Source organism: Ochotona curzoniae, unplaced genomic scaffold, assembly GCF_017591425.1.
Source record: "Ochotona curzoniae isolate NIBS_2020 unplaced genomic scaffold, NIBS_Ocur_1.0 scaffold_4506, whole genome shotgun sequence".
NCBI classification, from domain to species: domain Eukaryota; kingdom Metazoa; phylum Chordata; class Mammalia; order Lagomorpha; family Ochotonidae; genus Ochotona; species Ochotona curzoniae.
In genome coordinates, this window is record NW_024467119.1 from 37729073 (window position 1) to 37748509 (window position 19437).

The window sequence follows — 19437 nt, forward strand, 5'->3', positions numbered from 1 at the left end:
TCAACTCATAATCATCACTGAAAGACAAATTCTCCTCTCAACTAACGATTTTCATTCTGCTTAGTTTGGCTTACCCTTTTAACTGTGATAGCCACGCTTTATTCGAAGGAGCGACTATTTCATCATGTATTAGAGACAAAATACCTGCTTTCAAAAGATACCTATAAAGAGATTAACTTTTCAAGTTTATAGAAAAGCATACTGTTAACAATTCACCAACATAAATATCTTGATACCTATTTACTCCATTCTGTCTAAACAACACTAATGAAGTTAACGCATACTCTCGCTTTACCTATGCTATCATACACAAAAAAATCTCAATCCAGAAACCAAGTTTTACAACCACTGTTCCTAACAATCAGAGGCACCAAGATCCCAATTCTGAGGAATTTTAACATATTAATGGTACATTATTTACCTAAGACTCAAGGATTATGCCTTACTGTATAAAAAAGAAATAGCCACATCAGCTTAATTCCATATATATATATGTGTATATATAATACCAACTATTTATTGAAGAGGTAATAAACATAATAAACTATTACTCAAAACTTGCGCAGTTATGTGGAAGACACTGTAAGAGAAGACACAACAGAGACTGCCTAGCAATAAGTACAAATTCTTTCGAGATGGAGAAATAAAAGGACAAATCTATTTGTCTAAAAGACAATTCACTGTACACATTTTATTTACAGTTTTGTACACTGTCTTAATATGAATGGGACCGCTTTTCTACTTGAGCCATTTTTAACCAAAGCAAAATAACCTAATACAAAGTGTTAAAATACAGCATAAAGATACAAAAACAGATACACTACTTCTAGTTAGGAATGTAATTATGATGTTACATTTTTCTTTATAATCCACAATTATGTTTAGGAAATCACACAAACATAGATCACTGATTTGAATGAAATGCATAAATTTGTAGCAAAGCTTTGTAGTTACAAAAAACAAAAAAATTACCAAAGAATGCACAAAATTAATGTTTATTCCACCTTTGTGTCATATTCCTGGATCCTTCACCAATGTTACATGAGGAAAAAACAAAAGCAAAACAAATGAAAACTGAAATCAGAATCACTAATGTTATCAAATAGGGAAACAAATAAATTAAAATCTAGCAGCCATCAGCAAAAGTACAGCAAAGATGATGCTGTAAAAAGAAACAAGGAAAATTGCTAGAAAACTGTATGCATCATACTCTTTCAAACCAGCAAAATATGCTCCTGCATACAATGGAACATAAACAATTTTTTTTTCTGTAAGGTATAGAAATGCAAGTTCTGTTTTGAATATTGTGGATGGGTAAACTGTGTTTGTAGAATTGTACTGAACTATTACAGAGTGGGCCAGGGACACACATGGGTTGTGGGGATGATGTATATATGTATATTGTATGTAATTCTTTGATTGGGATAGTGGACACTACCAAAAATTAAAAAAAAAAAAATGAACACAGAAGTACAAGACAAAGGTGAATGAGACTTCTCTTATATCTTAGCAACATTTAGATGGAAATCAAATTTAAATGCAGTCCACTCTGCTTTTGAAGAGGCTTTGGTTCAGCTCCCAAATCTCGATTGCTTGACGCAGTCTCCTATGAGAATACTCAAAAGGTGTCTTCTTAAACAACAAACCTATTTTTAGTGGTGGAGCCGCTCTTAGTAGCTGTGTCTGCATGGGACTGATAACCAATCACTATCTTTGGAGGAAGTCCTAACCTTTCCTTGTATACCCTCCTGGAAGAAAAAGAAGAAAAAAATGCCATTAGCTCTTACTTACCAAAAAGTTAATTCATTTTAAAATAGGCCTTTGAGTGAAACAGGAAAACTGTGCACCCTTCCAGCATAATGTACTCTTCATATTCACAATAATCTCGACTAATCATTTAACAAACACTGGATGATCAATGCAGTATGTACCAGGTAATATGGTAATAATTATTAAACTACTAGTGAACAAAGCAGGGACATTCCCTGGGCTGGGTAACATTCTTATTTAGTATGGAAATCACATTCCACTAATCACAAGTAGCTGTGTGGAACTATGTCACATGCATATTTAACTTACAGCATACTTAAATAATAAGTATCCTACTACATATCTATTTTAATTCCTCAGAATGTTTTCATATACATATCTAGCCTAACAACACTATATTATCACTATCTCATGTCATTACACTTACTGTACCCATTACTGACAAGACTGAACAAACAAAAATTCAGCACACTGAGGGGAATTTATTACATTCAGGGTAATTTAAAACACAATGTCTTATCAACTTTATAATTTCTAAATAAAGTGTGGGGATTAAGATCTCATCTGCAAAATTAGATAACTCTTTTTAAAAATACAGTTGAGGCAGGAATTAAGCCTAATAGGTGAGACATTTCCTAAGACTAGTCTGACCAAGACTGAATTCCTGGCTTCAACTTCCAACCAAGCAGATTCTGGGAAACAGTAGCTCACTCAAGTCATTGCGGCCACTTGGGGAGTGAATCAGTGGACAGATTTTTTTTTTCCCGCCTCTCGTCCCTGTATAGCTCAACTTTCAATAAAGATAAATCTTAAATAAAAACAAAAAAATTTCATAGGAAAACTTCAATTTCTTTACCTCTTATTTTCAAGGAAATAAAAAACTCCCGCAATTAAGATGTCTTATTCCTTTAAAAGGCAGAATAAAAGAAACAGGCACACACCTTCCATGGACTGGTTTACTTTCCCAGTGGCCTTAATTTCCGGAGCTGGGATGGTCCAAAGACAGGAGCCAAGAGCTTGTTCCAGGTCTGCCTTTTGGGAGTGCAGGGGACCAAGGACTTGGTCCATATCCCACTGCTGGTTCACTCCTCAAATAGTCACAATGGCTGGAGCTGAGCTGTTCTAAAGCCAACAGCCTAGGGCTTCTTTTGAGTCTCCTACAGAGATGGCAGGGGCCCCATGGACCTTGGCCATCCATCTTTTGCTGCTTTCTCAGATGCATTAGCAGGGAAGTGGATCCAGAAGTGAAGCAGCCAGGATTCAAATCAGCACATGTAAGGGCGCCAGCACCACAGGCAGAGGTTAATGTGCTATACCATAATGCCAGACCCAAACCTCAATATTTTAAAAGGTATCAACAGAAAATCTGGCCTTACTTATTATTATAAAAGCAAAAGAGGCAAAGAGCAAAACTTACCCTATATGTGTAACAGCTTCTCTGTTTTCACATTCAGTAGTCCATATTGCTATCTTATCACCTTTAGCTCTAACATTAACAACAGCTCCACACACATCATCACTGTAGTCATCAAAAGATTCTCCAATAAGGCACAGCAGCTTTAAAAAAGCAAATTATATTCAACAGATCATGAACCACAACAGATCGCAAATGCCTCTTTCTACAAGTTTCAATCAAATCTACTTTTTAATTGTTTGATTTTCTTTATATATATATATATATATACTATATATATACACACATATATATAGTTCTTTGCTCTAAAAAAAAAAAATCATTTTCTTGATAATTTATACTTTTCTAAGACTTCACTAATACATTTGAAAGACATATACAAGAGAGGGCAGAGCTATCTTCCATTCATTGGTTCACCCAAAAAGTCCAAAACAGCCAGGAACTGAGTCAGAATGAGGAGCCTAGAACTCCATCCAGGTCTCCAACATGAACCACAGTGGGCTATCTTCAGCTACCTTCCAAAGCACGTCAGCAGGCAACCACAGTGGAAGTAGAAGCACCTAGAATTCAGACTGGCACTCACATACCATGCTAGCACTGCAGGCACTGCCATAACCCACTGCTTGTTAATTTCATAGCAAGCATATGAAGAGCTGTTTTAACTTTTTCAGCAAACTGGGCAACTGATATCAGGGCACACAAAGAAGTTTAATTTTGTTTACATTCATTTGTTACACAGCTGTTAATACTTGCCAGTTAACAAATACTTCATAACCGTTCATGGTTAGATTAGCTACACTGCTCCTGCTTTGTTGTGAGTATCTGCTACTATTTTCAAACACTCAATAGAAAAGTTCATAAAGCCGTAATGGAAATAACCCTGCACCAATGATAGCGACAGACTCTGTTAACCTTTTATATTAACAAAATGAAAAAAAAAAAAAAGAAATGCTACAATTCAAAGTACAAGGAAACCAATGAACACTAGAGAAAATGCACACATACTAGCAAAATGTTTAAAATATATGTATTACGGGCCCAGCACAATGGCTCAACTGGCTAATCCTCCTGTTGCAAGTACTGTGATCCCACTGGGCACCAGTTTGCATTCTGAATGCTCTACTTCCCATCCAGCCCCTTGCTTATGGTCAGGGAGAGCAACAGTGGATGGCCCAAAGCCTTGGGACCATGGACCCACATGGGTGACCAGGAAAAAGCTCTTAGATCCTAGTTTCAGATAAGCTCATATCTGGCCATTGTGGCTATCTGGGGAGTGAACCAGAGGAGTGAAGATCTTTCTGTCTCTCCCTCTCTCCGTAAGTCTGCCTTTCCAGTAAAAACAAATAAATCTTTGAGGCACGGGGCCTTCCTTCACAGCTTTCCCAGGAAGGTGGATTTGAATGGAAGCAGCTGGGACTGGAACCAGCACCTTTATGGAACACCAGCACTGCTAGTGGAGACTTAGCTTACTTTGCTACCACACCAGCTTCAAGAAAACAGACTATAAACCCCTGTTCCTAAAGTCTGAGTTTTAGAACCTCTAATTACAGAAAACAAAACATGTTCAGCTTATATCACAACATGTAAATTCTGTGGTATTAGCCAACAACTTATTCCGATTCCTCACGAGTTTAAAATTTGATATGTAAAACAATTCAGTAAGTTGAAACTATACAAATCATACAAATGTGAGGTTCTATTACTTTTGACGTTAACGAAACCATCAGTATGAGCTTAGGCGAGGGGTGGCAGTTAACTACCCATTGCTGTAGACTTGTAAAGGGTAGGATGTCTCACTGTACACAGAATTCACATGATGAAATAGTAACTGCTGGCTCAGTATTTTCCATTATCGGTGTTCCTAAATCCTTTTTTAAGGTGCATTACTTTTATTGTAAAGATAGAGATCTTTCATCTTCTGGTTCACTCCTAAACGCCTGGGACATACTGGACTGGGCCGAGGACTAGGCATGAGCCAGGAACTCAGCTACTTAGCTAACATGTACTTCCTTCCAGGTATAGTAATGAGACAACTGGACCAAATGGCCAATAGCAGCCAGGGCTGAAACCAGTTATCAGGTGTGGTGTAAGCACATCCCAACCAGTGGCTTCATCTACTGTATCACAATACCCTTATTTCCTCATAAGTAATCAAAGCAAAAATCAAATGTAACTTAAGTATCAAATAGTCTAAATCTGGGGCCCAGCACGATAGCAGAGTAGCTAACGTCCTTGCTTTGGAACGTGCCATGATCCCATATGGGTGCCAGTTCTAATCCAGGCGGCTCCACTTCCCATCGAGCTCCCTGCTTGTGGCCTGGGAATGCAGTCAAGTACCCAGGAGGCTCCAGGCTCATGGCTTCAGATTGGCCCAGCCCAGCCACTGCAGCCACTTGGGGAGTGAATCATCGGATGGAAGATCTTCCTCTCGGTCTCTCCTCTTTACATATCCACCTTTCCAATAAAAATAAATAAACCTTTAAAAACTAGTCTAAAACTGTTGCTAAGACTTAATAACTGTAAAACCTTACTGTCTCTAGCCAAAAGCGATCGAGGTCACTTCGTCTCTGCTGTTTGTTCAATGTAATTAGCCATCGTCCTCCCCGTTTGTTTTTCTCATCTTCCCACATAGGCTCAATGCCATCCTAAAAAGGCGGTAACAACACAACAATGTTAGAGCTAAGTATTACTGTCACTTTAGGAGATATGCACTAAAATTGGAATCAACAACACTGTCAACATTTACTTCACTTGTGGCAAAACTGCCACTGGTATAGTTTTCATACAGGACTTAAAAGCTAGAGTCCTAAGATAGCAGAATTTGAGTCCCAACAATCACATATTAGCCACTTTTCATTTTTCATAAAGGTCTTTAAGCTTTGTCAGAAACAGTCACCTTTTAGAAACTACACACACTCCTATGCCTAGAAAATCCATGCAAAAATGATGTAATTCAAGGTTAATGAATGCCCCATTTTCCTACTACTGGACAAAATCCATTTATAGATATCTCAGGGACTCACACATCTTAAGAATGACTGAGAAACTCAGGGTATTCAAGTACATAAAAGGGACTAGACTAGATAATCAATGTTCCTATCAAAGTCAATCTCAATTAATATGCCCATTGAGCAAAACTCTCTAAATTTCTTATTTCTATCATAAATAAAGCAGAATCTATGGATGTAGAGGCCAATTCAACTACTAGCTTGTGCAACTTCAAATTATTCCTAAGTTGGTGACAATATTTCTTAATAAATATCCGAACCAGTCAAGCGCTACAACAAATATATGAAATCACCAATTAAGCATACCTTAAAAAGTGAGTAGTCACAGCCAGGCATTAAATTACTAGACAACTGGATATGGTTGTACAGACTAGGTAAAAGAAAGAGACAATTAAAAACACAGGATACATATTACAGAGTTTAGGTGTTTCACAGACACATTCACAAAGTATGAAAAATAAACAAGTTCTTTTGTATTTCTTTAATAGAGTCAATTTCTAATATGGAAAAAACATCTTTCACAAAGCAATTTATGGTATCTATTATTTTTGAAGAAAATACCCTCAATTATTTTGACAAAAAATACTTAATGCATGCATTACTTATTTCTAAGACAGTGAGAATAGCAGTTTGCTATTTTAAGTAAATAAAAGAATTTGTAAAGCTAACACTTTTTTTGTTTGTTACTAAACAAAACAAAAAATCAAAAGAAAAGCAAACTTCCTGCCCATCAGAACTGTATGAAACAACCATCATCATTATCCTTCGAAGTCTCCAAGGGTAAAACAAACCAAAAGTTAACTACTAAACACCACAAATTATTCCTGGCTATGCAGCACAAGGGACATCTTAAATAAAATACATAACTCAAAGTCTTACTCATTTAAATATGAGATAAAGCCTTGAAATATATATTTCCAAATTACTTTCCCAAGTCAAAATAACTCAATAGCATTTGAAATGACTTACTTGCCTCATTTAATCTCTTGAAACCTCTTAGCAAAACTGCTATGAAGTTGCAAGAGTAAAACACTTCGTTTACCTGATACTAAATGGTAGGATCATGACCATAACAGTACATCCACATAGTATGGGTGTTTCATTCTTACTCTGGTTCCCTTGATACTATTTAATAATCTAGGAATATTTCAGGCAGGCTTTTAAATAAGAATTTGACACCTTCTCCATCTCATTATGTAGTATAACAAATTCAGTTTGGGTAAGAGCAAGACATTGCTTAAAAACTGCTGAATACATGAGGTCATATTCATCACATTATCTGTGTCAACCTACACTAGGCAATAAAAGAAATTGAATACTGACAACTACAGAATGAATATCACCAATTATCTAACAGAAATGGATACTGTGGGAGTGATCCTCTTCAGTGGCCCCAACAAGGGGGGAAAAAAAAATCAACGCTTCTTCCTGCAGCCTCCATTCTCCTTCACAGCAGGCTGTCTTAGAACTTCAGAATGAGAATTTACAATGGCACATTTAAACACAGAGTCACATACAAGTACAAAAGTTGTTTATATTAAATTTGCTTTTTAAAAAGTGAGAAATTAAGAAGTAATGAAAGACTTTTTATTTTTACTTAAAAGGGAAAGAAAGAGAGAGAAAGAGAGAGAACTTTTCCATCTATTGGTTCACCCCTAAGTGGCCAGGCCAAAGCCAGAGAGAGGTCTGCAATTCCATCTGGGTCTTCCATATGGGGACAGGGGATGCAAGCACTTGGACCATATTCACAGACACATATTAGCCCAAAATTGGATCACAAGCAGAGTGGCTAGGACTCAAACCAGCGTCTATAAGGAAGCTAGCACTGCAAGCAGTGGATTAACGCTGTCACAACGCTGGTCCAATGATTAAAGATACTAACAGAAAGCAAAAGAAATTCTCCATATCTCCCAATAATGCAGATACATGGCAAACACCCATTTCAGGCCAAGTAGTAACTAAAAAAATACTGCCTCTGCATTTGAAATAATATGCATTTAATAATTTTATATAATAGGCAAAATATATTCATGGTATCAAAACATTAGTAACAGCACCACCAATTTAACATGCATATGACTCCAAAATACACATGTATAAATTGAAATATTTACAGAATTGCCAGGTAGTTTAAACCTCTTTAACACGAGGCAGGCATGGGATCTACTGGTAAAAATAGCTGCATCCCACAATAGAGTACTCTGGTTCAATACCTGCTTCAAACTCCTGGAACCAACTTCCTGTTAATGTAGATCCTGGCTAACAGTAGCGATGGCTCATATAACTGGGTTCGTGCCACCCATGTGGAAGACACCAAGTATGTTCCTGGCCAACAGTTTCAGCCTCTGGCCTGGAGCCATTATGAACATTTGTTGATTGCACCAACAGACATCTGGGAGCTTTCTCTACTTATCTATCTCTGTCTCTTCCAAACAAATGTGTTTAAAATTTCACCTTTCATATTTTCAGAAAGAATCTCCCAGATATATTCTACAAGCAAATAAAACACCAAAATTATCTTAAAGATTCAGCATCAAAACTTCATGGAAAAGACTTCACAATTTTACATGTAGTTTTGAAGTCATATAAGTTAATAATATCAAATTTAATATTTTGCTTTTCAAAAACAAAATCTCAACATTTTCAACATTCTTGAAGTTTATCACAATGTATCAGGAAATTAACAAATTATCACTGCAGACACTGTCAATCTTTTGACAGCCTCTGAATTTTCAGCACTTCAAACCTTCAGAATCTCAAAAAACACCTGCCAAAGAAACTTCGTATGTTTTGGAGCTACAGAAACAGTAACTCCACAATGCTTTAAAATATCCTTATAATGCAAAAATATATCTAGGCAACTATGAAAAAGAACAAAGCCCTTAGTTATCAAAAGTTGTAGCTGAAATAAGGAGTTCTCTCCGGAGAATATCTTAAGACAAGGCATTGAAAATACTGATGGCTAGAGGACGACAAAACTGACAAAAAGAAAACCTGACAAAACACTATCATCAATTCAAATATTTCTGAGGATAGCAAAGTTAGTTCTGCAAAAGTTCATTCTTCACTTCATCTACCATTTCATCAATTCAACATAGAATGAAAAACCCACAAACAAAACAGATAATATTATCAAATAGTTACTTACGCCCAAAAGTCTTCAACAGTATCAAACTTAGAGATCAGTCGGAGGTTTGCTTGCCAAGTTTTGCTTTTATCATTTTTAAAAAACCAGAGTGCCCATCTAAAAGTAAAGAGTTAGTGTCAAAAGTGGTAGTTGTAATCTAAGCTAATGCAGCATTACTTACCATGGCTAAAAGTAAAAGTTAAGAGTAGCAATTCTAAAGTGAAATATGCTAAGTGGAATAATCCAGTCACAAAAAGAAATACTATATCATTCTACTTATATGGGGTACCTGGAATATCAAAGTCTTACAGCATTGTGGCACAGCACATGCCATATCGGTGGCTGGTTGGAGTCCCAACTGCTGCACTTCTGATCCAGCTCCCTGCTAATGATTTCTGGGAAAGCAGATGATTCAAGTGAGCTGCTGTTCCCATGCGGGAAATCTGGATGAAGTTCCTGGCTCCTGGTTTCAGCCTGGTGCAGTCCTGCCCATTGAGGCCATTTGGAAAGGGCGCAGGATCTGTCTTTACTGCAACTCTGCCTTTTCAAATAAATCATAGCAAAAAAAATATCTAGAGTAAAGTTTTATTTCCCTACTGATACAAACACTGCATTGAGAGGTGGGCCCTTGACACAGAAGCTGCATTGCCTGTATATTGGGCCCAGTGTGGTAGGTAGCCCAGTGGCTAAGTCCTTGCCTTGCATGCAACGGGAACCCATAAGTGCCAGTTTGTATCCAAGCTGCTCCACTTCCCTTTCAGCTCCCTGTTTGTGGCCTGGGAAAGCAATAGAAGGTGGCTCAAAGCCTTGGGACCCTGCACCCGGCACAGGAGACTCAAAAGAAGCTCTTGGCTCCTAGCTTCAGATATTAATGTTCTAATGATTTTGGCTTGTATTAAGTATTACTCAGGTTAATTGTAGGAAGGTAACCAGAACTAGCAAGACAATGGAACTACGTACATTCTTAGAGACCTCTGAAAAAGAAGTTAAAGAAATCTTGTGTGGCAAATGAACAGAAAAACCCCATTGCGTAAAGTGAATCAGAGGGCAAAAGATTTCCCTCTCTGTCCTTTTTTGCAGCTTTTTCAAATAAAATTAAAGTTTAAAAAGAAATGTATAGGCATTATAATTCTCAGGCAGGTAAGAACTATTCCAAAACCCACTAATTATAGGATTCCAAGTGTTAAACCCATCAAAATCTTACATGGACTTTCCTGTGGTGTGGTACTCTTTTTAAGAGGAAGAAAAAGGGAATCAACTTCTATATTCTAACTACTTTCCACCATCACAATGAATTTTTACTTATGTAACAATCCAAGAGTATGCAACTGGTTAAAGCAAAGACTACAATCAGCATTAATGCTAATAAAAGATATTCTACATTAGCCAATGTTGTTTATGTATAAAAATGGAGTACTATATAATTTGATTTGATCCACACTTTAATTCTATCAGCATGATAATAAGAGTTTTAACATTATTATTATTTTAGTTAATAAAAGCCCAATGAGCTCCTGCTATAGGGACTATTCTAAATAACTTCATGTCTTTGATAGCTAAAGCTTATTGCAACATTTTTTAAGAAAGGAAAGGCCATCATCACTGTATGGCACAAAGTGCTTTGGTTAACACACCTGGGCAATTTTTTAAAACCTCGAGAAGACATAGGACTTATACTGTGTCTACTAAGATATATTAGTCCTTTCAAATCTTACTGTATACTTCCTTTGTTTGTTGGTTTGTTTACAAAGAACAAAGCTGTATAGTTACTAGCAGAGTGGGGGGTGTATAAACGTCTTTTAAACAACATTTAAATCAATTAACAATTTCTATAGATCATTTTCCGGCTTCTGCAGTTGTACATTCAATGGAAAACTTGTCTGCTCATGTATAAATAAAACTGTAATACCTAATGTACAAGTTTAGTATCTTTGCCTACTAATGATTATTTTTAAAACTTAATGCTTTGGTGGAAATGTTAAACAGTAGACAAGAACTGTGGGTGTGAACTTGGAACAAATGCAAGTGTTCAAAAGGCCATAACACTAACTTAAGGTAACTATTCCTATTTTATTCAACAGTACATTTTTATTTTAGATGCATTAACATCTGAGTATAAAGGGAGCCAGTGTTTAAAACAACCAAACTAATGACTATTTTGAATTGGTTACATGTAAAAGTTCTAATTCAGGTGATGCAATTCAGTACAATTTAGCACTCGTAGTTTAAATAAACTTGGACTGCAGGGACTGGCATCACGGCATAGCAGGCTAAATTTCTGCTTGTGCCAAAATCCGCCCCCCCCCCATGGACACTGGTTTTATCTGCTCTGATACAGCTCCTTGCTTTCGAGCTGGGAAAGCAGACGACAGCTCAATTCCCTGGGCCCTGGCACACAACTGGCAGATCCAGAAGTAGCTCTGGCTCCAGAATGGCCCATTGCAGCCATTTGTGGAATGAACCAATGGATAGAACATCTGTCTCTCCTCTCTGTAGCTTTGCCTTTCAAATAAATTTAAAATAAATCTTAATAGGTAATTCTAAATGAAGGAGCTTTCATTTTGTTGTTGTTTTTATTTATGTGTAAGTCAGATTTATATGGAGAATGGAAGACAAAGCTCTTCCATCTGCTTGTTCATTTCCTAAGTGTCTACAACAGTTCCGGCTGAGCCAAGCTGAAGCCAGGAGCTTCATTGGGGTCTCCCACCACGGTCATCTCTGCTGCTTTTCCCATGCCATTATCAAGGAGCTGATTAGAAATGATGTATCTGGCATTAAAACTGGCATCCCTATGGGATACTGACACTGCAGGAGGCAGATTTAATATCCAGGCCACAATGCCGGCTTCTATGCTTGCATTAATTTTAAGACTTATTTTTATGAATGGTAGATTTACAGAGAATGAGACAGAGAAGATTTACTATCTGCTGGTTTACTCCCTAAATGAATAATATGAAGCCAGGAACATCCTCATCCTCCAGTTCCTCCACAGGGGTGCAGGGACTCAAGGACATGAGCCATCTCCTTTGCTTTCCTAGGCCAAAAGCAGCAAGTTGGACTGGAAGTGGAGTGGCTGGGAAACCAATCAGGGCCCATATGGAAAGCTGGTGCTTCAGGCAGAGGATTTGCTTATAAGCCACTGTTCCAGCCCCTTTGAACCACTTTAAGAATGCAAAAAAGAAACTTTTCTTAAACCTGTAAAATCCCTTCAAACTGGGCTATTTAATGGATGGATATTTTGAGGCTCTAATTTGATCTTCCTCACACATACACTATTCTCACGTTTGTCACAACAGAATATCTTGATTTCCATGACTACTACTCTGTTGTGGATTACATGTCTATATCATTCACAGACATTATCCTGCAACAAAACTTGTAAGTACTGGTATCCCAGTGATCCGTCCTGAGTTTATCTGCCCTGAAGATAATTAATTTACTGCAATGGCTTCAATGACTACATATTTTACACACTAATGAATTTCAAATCAATGTTTCTCCTACAACTCTTCTTTCTGAGCGCAAGACAAACCTGCCTTTTAGTGATGAGTCATCCAGATATGAATGGTATTTTCAACCTTAGCACATCTAAAAATAGCCTTGCCTAACTTCCCCCTTAAAACTAACCATGTGTAGCATTTATCTCATGCCTCAGGTCCGAAAATTTGAATGTCAAAATCTTACCTGTTCTGTAGAGGATGCTTAATATAGAGTTCTGGGTTAGCAACCTCCTGATTAGATTCTGTTTTCTCCTCTTCTGTGGGCGGGGGATTAGAAGTAGGGGCGGTTTCCTAGCAGAAAGTAATCCAAAACATTATTTTTCAACTTTATATTTCTAATACGGTAATACGCTAAATAAACTTATATTGTTATTCCCAATATCCTTTTAAGAAGAAATTATTGCATCTTTATTGCGTCCTTATCATAAAACAGACCAGAGACTAATTTCTAAGAACAAGACTATGCATTTCAACAAAGTACAAGATTTCTCCAGTTTCAATAACCATACACACATATTTAGAATATTTACCATCCTATTTGCATTTTTTTGAAATATCAAGAAGACTGTCAGAGATAGCAAAACAATGGAAAAATGAACTATTAAAAATATCGACTTATTTGAAAGGTAGACAACAAAGAGATCAATCTTCCATTTGCAGGCTTACTCCCCAACTGTCCACAGTTTGGCCAGGCCAAAGTCAGGAGCCCGGCATCCTGGTCTCCCCTTGTGCAGGACAGAAACCTAACTACTTGGGCCATCATCATCCACTACTTTTCCAGGTGCAACAGGAGAGAGCTACCTGTGAACTGCAGAAGGCAGAACTCAAATCATCCCTACAAAATAGGATGCTGGCATTAAGTGGCAACTTAAAACACTGTAGTAGAGCCCTGGCCCCGAGCTCTCTCTCTTAACCACATTAAGGTATTATGTGTTATTGACAATAGGTAGAAGAATAAAACTCAAGCCTGGAGACTACAACAGCTAACTGTAGTACAATGACCAAAAACAAAAGCTCTGTAGAGTGATCATGACAATAGACAATACACATCCTTGCCTAAATGCTACACTGTTTAAACTATGGTAATTTCAAAGCTCAGCAGCGTGTTCCTTCATGTAGCTCTTCAGCCTATTACACCAACAAAGCAACCAAGGAGATTCTCAGGAACTTTCTTTCCCCATTTCCTTCCCCCTACAACACCTGCAAAACCAGCAAGAAATCAGACCTGTGCTAATGTAAAAAGATACATAAACTGAAAGAGGGGTGGATCAAACAGTTCATAAAAAAAAAAGTTCATGGAAAATGCCTATCAAGAAAGAAATCTAGGAGTAGCACGGTGACACAGCACATTCAACCTCAGCTTGGGACGCACACATCCCACATTCCAGTCCCAGCTACTCCACAACTTTGAAATAGCTTCCTGCTAATATGCCTGGGAGGCAGCAGGTAATGGCGTTTTGGTTTGAGGCTAACCCTGGATACTGAAGGCAACCAGGAAGTAAATCAGCAAATGGAAGATATTTTCCTCTTTCAAACAAAATAAATCTTAAAAAAGAAATTACACAAGAGTTTTGAATCTTTTTGCATCGAAAGTTTATTTTTCAATTCTATCTTCTACAAGTTTTCCAAAGTATTTCATGTTTTCAATGACCTCCCCCCACCAAAACAGATTTTTAACTCTCAATGTATGATGACACATTTCAGAAAATTCCCACCACATCTACTAAGTTACTCTGGGCAGAAGTCATGTTTCCACGTTGCTTACCACTGCTTTCTCAATATCCTGTGGTAAACTTAACAGAATCCCATTTGGCTTGATTATTTCACTCATGCCCTAAAATTCATATGCAACAGTATGTCTTAACATCACAAAACATTTTTAGCAGCATTTTTTCGCCAATTTTAGTCTTCAGATAATTACTGAATGTCATTTGCTACCCAGGTAGCTTTAAGTTGATGCTTTGAATAGAGAAAGAAAAAACACAGAAAAAGTTGAGGACTAACAATGTAGGTGTGCTCCAGGCAACAGAGTACAAGAGAGAAATTAAAATTAAGTACAGCATAGAATGAACACCAAAACTAATCTGTGTGGAAAGGCCCTCGCAGATCCTTAGCTGACACTTAAACTTACCAAAACTTCAGAAAGAGTTCCGGGGCCTGGCGCATTAGCATAGTGGCTAAAGTCCTCGCTTTGCATGCGCACCAGGTACCCATATGCATGCCGGTTCATATCCTGGTGGCCCCACTTCCCATTCAGCTTCCTGCTTGTGGCTCAGGAAAGCAGTGAGGACAGCCCAAAGCCTTGGAACCCTGAACTAGCACAGGAGACCTGGAAGAGGCTCCTGGCTCCTTCCTTCAGATCAGCACAGCTCCGGCCATTGTGGCCACTTGGGAACTGAATCAGTGGATGGAAGATCTTCCTCTGTCTGTCCTCCTTTCTGTATATCTGACTTTGCAATAAAAATAAAATAAATATTTAAAAAAAAAAGTTCACTGAATAAGTACCATCAGATCAAACTAAACTGAATGTAGGTGTAGCAAACTCACAGTTCAAAAGAGATCAAACTGATGCACAGCAAACCCCTCCCCCAAAAAGCACAACATATGAAATGTATAGAAACTGTTAACAAGTTTAAGGACAGATGACAGAATAGGATACAAGAAATACTCCAAAAATTAACCACTTCTGATCAGAATTTCCAGTCACAGAGTTAAGCAGCTCAGAAACTGCAAGCAATGTAAACACAAACTTACATTAAGTTACATCAGAATCACACTACAGAAAATAAAGGGGGTAACATCAAGGCAGCCATGCAAGAAATAAGAATTGCTAACTTCTCAACAGAAATTATGGAAGCCATGAGCAACAGAAATGACACTTCAGTACTGAAATTCAAGAACCTGCACCTTAAAATTTGATGGACCTTCTAAAAAAGAGGGGAACAGTACTGTGCCACTGCAAGTTAACCCACCATTTGCAAAACTGGCACCCCCATACTGGAGGACCACTTCAAGCCCTGCTATTCAAGTCCTGCTATTCACATGGAAGACCTGGATGAGTTCCTAATCCATGGCTTCGACCTAACTAGACCGGCCATTTGGGAATGCAGATAGAAAGATCTGTCTCTTCATTGCTCTGCCTTTCAAACAAACATTCCAAAAAAAGGGGGGGGGGGGCAGAAACAGTCTCAAATACACTACTACATGTGCACACATAAACAGTTCAATGGATTCAAAGAGAAACATCAAAGGAAAAATCACCCAGATGGTAGCATGAAAGCATATAAAAGAATGACAATCACATAACTATTAATTATTTAAACAGAAAATAACCATATCTTAAGTGTGAAATAATGGTGAGTTCACGTGGTTTAAAATGAGACTAGGTGTGATAGACAAAGAAACCCTTTCCAAAGCAAAAGGATAAGTTCTTTACCCAATGTGTGATACCAAAGTGTTTTTGGATCTTGCAGTATTTCCAAATACATACTAAGATATCTAAACAAAGTATTAATTTGTCTCATATGCATCTTACTATACAGCCTGAAAGTAAATGTATATATTTTTAATTTGGGGATGAGAACAGTTTATCACAAGTAGGAGGGACTAGAAAGGACATTATTCCCTTGTGGACACTGAATAAAGGATGCATTTTGACTACAACTTATGCATGAGGTCAAGTGTGATATTTTCCAACTTTAGTGCTATATCAGTACTCAAAGTTTCAGATTTCAGGTAAAGGATGTTTAATCACTTATAATGCAAATTCTCTTAAATTTACTGATAAGCTCAAAATCCTCATTATCAATCACAATTTCACAATGCTTAAACTTCTTATTCCAGCAGTTAAAAAAAAGGAACACTGAGTAATCACAAGTTTCATGAGGTCCAAAATGTCACCTTCTATCTGGCTCATTTCATGCTTTCCCTTCATATTGGCTCCCTCTCTTCTTTCACTACAAGAATGACAGCATCAAGTGTTTGGACACAGAAACTAAAAGCAGATAATCACTCAGGAAAAAACAACTCAAGTTTTTAAAAAGTATTCTTCAGAATTAAAAATTCTCTTAAGTAAATGACGTTGCAGTTTAATAACACATAATAAAACTATCACAAAAACAGCTAATCATTTTCAAATGTGTGGATGTATAAATCATTAAGTATACTTATTAGGGCTGGCATTATGGTGCAGCAGGTAAAGCTGCCACCTGCAATATAAGCATCCTACATGATGCCAGTTCATGTCCCAGCTGCTCTACTTCCTACCCAGCTTCTTGCTACTGAATTGGGAAAAGCAACGGAGGAGCCCGAGTACTTGCGGTCCTTGCCACTCATATTAAAGACCTGGAAGAAGCTTCCGTTTTCATCCTGGCCCCCACAGCTTTTGTTAATATTTGTGGTCCAGCAAATGAAAGATCTGTTAACTCTCTCTTTAACTCTCAATCAACCATTGGGTCAGCATAGTGGCAGGACCAGCACACTACTCCACGTGCAGGACTGGTAACCAATGCCAGCTTGAGTCCCAGCTGCTCCATTTCCCACCCACTCCCAGCTTATGGCCTGGGAAAGCAGAGAATGACTCAAGGCCTTGGGTCCTAGCACCCTGCACGGGAGACCTGGAAGAAGCCACTAGCTCCCAGCTTTGGATCAGCTTAGCTCTGGTTGTGGAAAAATTTGGGGAGTGAACTACTGAATGGAAGATATCTGTCACAGCTAAATTTTTTTAAAAAGAAAATACACTCTCTACAATCTTTAGGTCTGTATTTTAAATAATACATAAATATACTGGATTTTACAACAAATGCTCTGAAGCATTATTAAAATATTTAATGGCCATTTGAAAACCATGGTGACCAACTTGAGAGGGAGACAAAAAAGGGAGAGATCTCCATTTCTATATTCTTCTTGCCAATTGTCCTCAAAATGTCCAGGACTGGGAAAAGCAAAAGCCAGGGGCCAGAAATAACATCTTGGTCTCCCACTTAGGTGGTAGTAACCCAAGGCTGAGGGGCAGTGTTGCCTTGTTTCCCAGGTATTGTGGTCCAGGATATTGATACTCCACAGTGTTCTATAACACCCACGCCTGACAACCATCTTGGTCATGCATACTTAAAATTTTTTAAAGCTTAAGCCTGTGCTAATGTTTTCCTTTTGGCCTAAACTTCTAAAAAGATTCATTTAAGAGGCAAATTTATGAAGAGAATGAAAGACAAAGTTTTTCTATCTGCTGGTTCACTCTCCAAATGCAGAGCCTCCCAATAAAAACTGCACCTTAAATATCTATTCTTTTACCCTGTACTTCCAAGCACAAAAAATTACCTTATGAAACAAGAAAAGGTTAAACTAACAGGTTGCGGCTACTCCCAAAGTAATCAGATTTTTAGCCTACAAGACAACCTATCTTTGAAAAATCTGTGTATAATATATTACAGTGGGTAAACCAGGAAGAAAGCAAAGTTCTGGAATGGTGCTGTATTTATCCACACAATGTAACCAGTGTGGGCTCATGAAACCCAAGTAAGAGCTAAGAGTAGGTTGGAGTTAGATGATGAAAGACCTCAAAGGTCAAGCTAAAAGTGTACCTTTCATTTCGTGGGCAATGGAAGTTATTAACAAGCCAGTCAAAGAGATTAAGCATATGTGGCAAATAAGGAAAGAAACAAGAACAACCAATTTAAGTAAAAAGTATAAAATTTGGTTTTTGGTTGCCTGGGTTTTATGAGTCTCAGATAAAAAATGCTCAGTATTATGAATTAAGAGTCGCAGGGTCCACTGCTAGTGCCACAGAAGGTTAATTAGAAGAAAAAAGGACAAGCAAGCTTAGGACAATCTCAAATAGTTTAAGTTAGGTGTTAAACCTTATGGGATCATACTAATATATTATACTAATATGTTAAATATTTCTCAGATCTAATATTATTTCTGTGACATTTTTCTAACAAACGTGACTGCATTTTAGCAGTCACGTTCGAATCACACTTTCAATTCCAAAACCATATTCTCTTCTAAGGTTCCTGAACATCTATTGTCCTCACTAACCCAATCTAAACACATTAACTATCTCCTCTTGAAATAACACTGAGCCTTTCCAATTTGTGTCTGTTATTGCCTTCAAACAACAAATATTTACCCAAGAAACTTGCAGGATTTCCTTCCCAGTCTGAGACCTCACTCAACTCTGAGGTCTGAAAAAAAAAAATCGATAGATTCTTTGGCATGAACAATCGTTTGAAGCATTAACTTCAAATTTGATCCACAGACTACTTAGTACTGGCCCAAAACCTGGTCTAGAGTTAGGCAAAATATGGAAACGGAAAGTAAATATTTATAAATGTTTCTGGCAATTAGAATTGCTTGCATTCTGTATGCATTCTTTTCATTTACTTCATAAACATAATATATTGGTGATGTATTTTATAAAGGTCTCATCAAAGTATGAGATGTACTTTCAGGTTACACACTCTACAGAGAAATGACAGCCAGACTGGAATTCCAGTTCTGCTCTTCCACCACTGTATGATTCTGAGTAGTTAAAACTATGTAGGTGTTTGATTTCTCATTCTGCATTTACTCAAGGAATACTGTAGGGTCAGACACTATGCAAATTACGTAATTTCT

General features: G+C 37.5%; 1 protein-coding gene across 2 annotated transcripts in view; it reads right to left on the reverse strand.

Annotated features, from left to right (window-relative positions):
- Nucleotides 1-660: 660 nt before the first annotated feature.
- Nucleotides 661-19437, reverse strand: part of EIF4E (eukaryotic translation initiation factor 4E) — a 30896-nt gene continuing 12119 nt past the window's right edge. For both annotated transcript variants that reach the window (XM_040967459.1, XM_040967458.1), the window contains exons 2-7: nucleotides 13004-13110; nucleotides 9341-9436; nucleotides 6499-6562; nucleotides 5716-5829; nucleotides 3188-3327; nucleotides 661-1748 (exon numbers count right to left, since the gene is read on the reverse strand). In XM_040967459.1, coding sequence (XP_040823393.1) covers nucleotides 1634-1748; nucleotides 3188-3327; nucleotides 5716-5829; nucleotides 6499-6562; nucleotides 9341-9436; nucleotides 13004-13110 — 636 coding nt within the window. In that variant the 3' untranslated portion in view covers nucleotides 661-1633. The remainder of the gene's footprint in view (nucleotides 1749-3187; nucleotides 3328-5715; nucleotides 5830-6498; nucleotides 6563-9340; nucleotides 9437-13003; nucleotides 13111-19437) is intronic.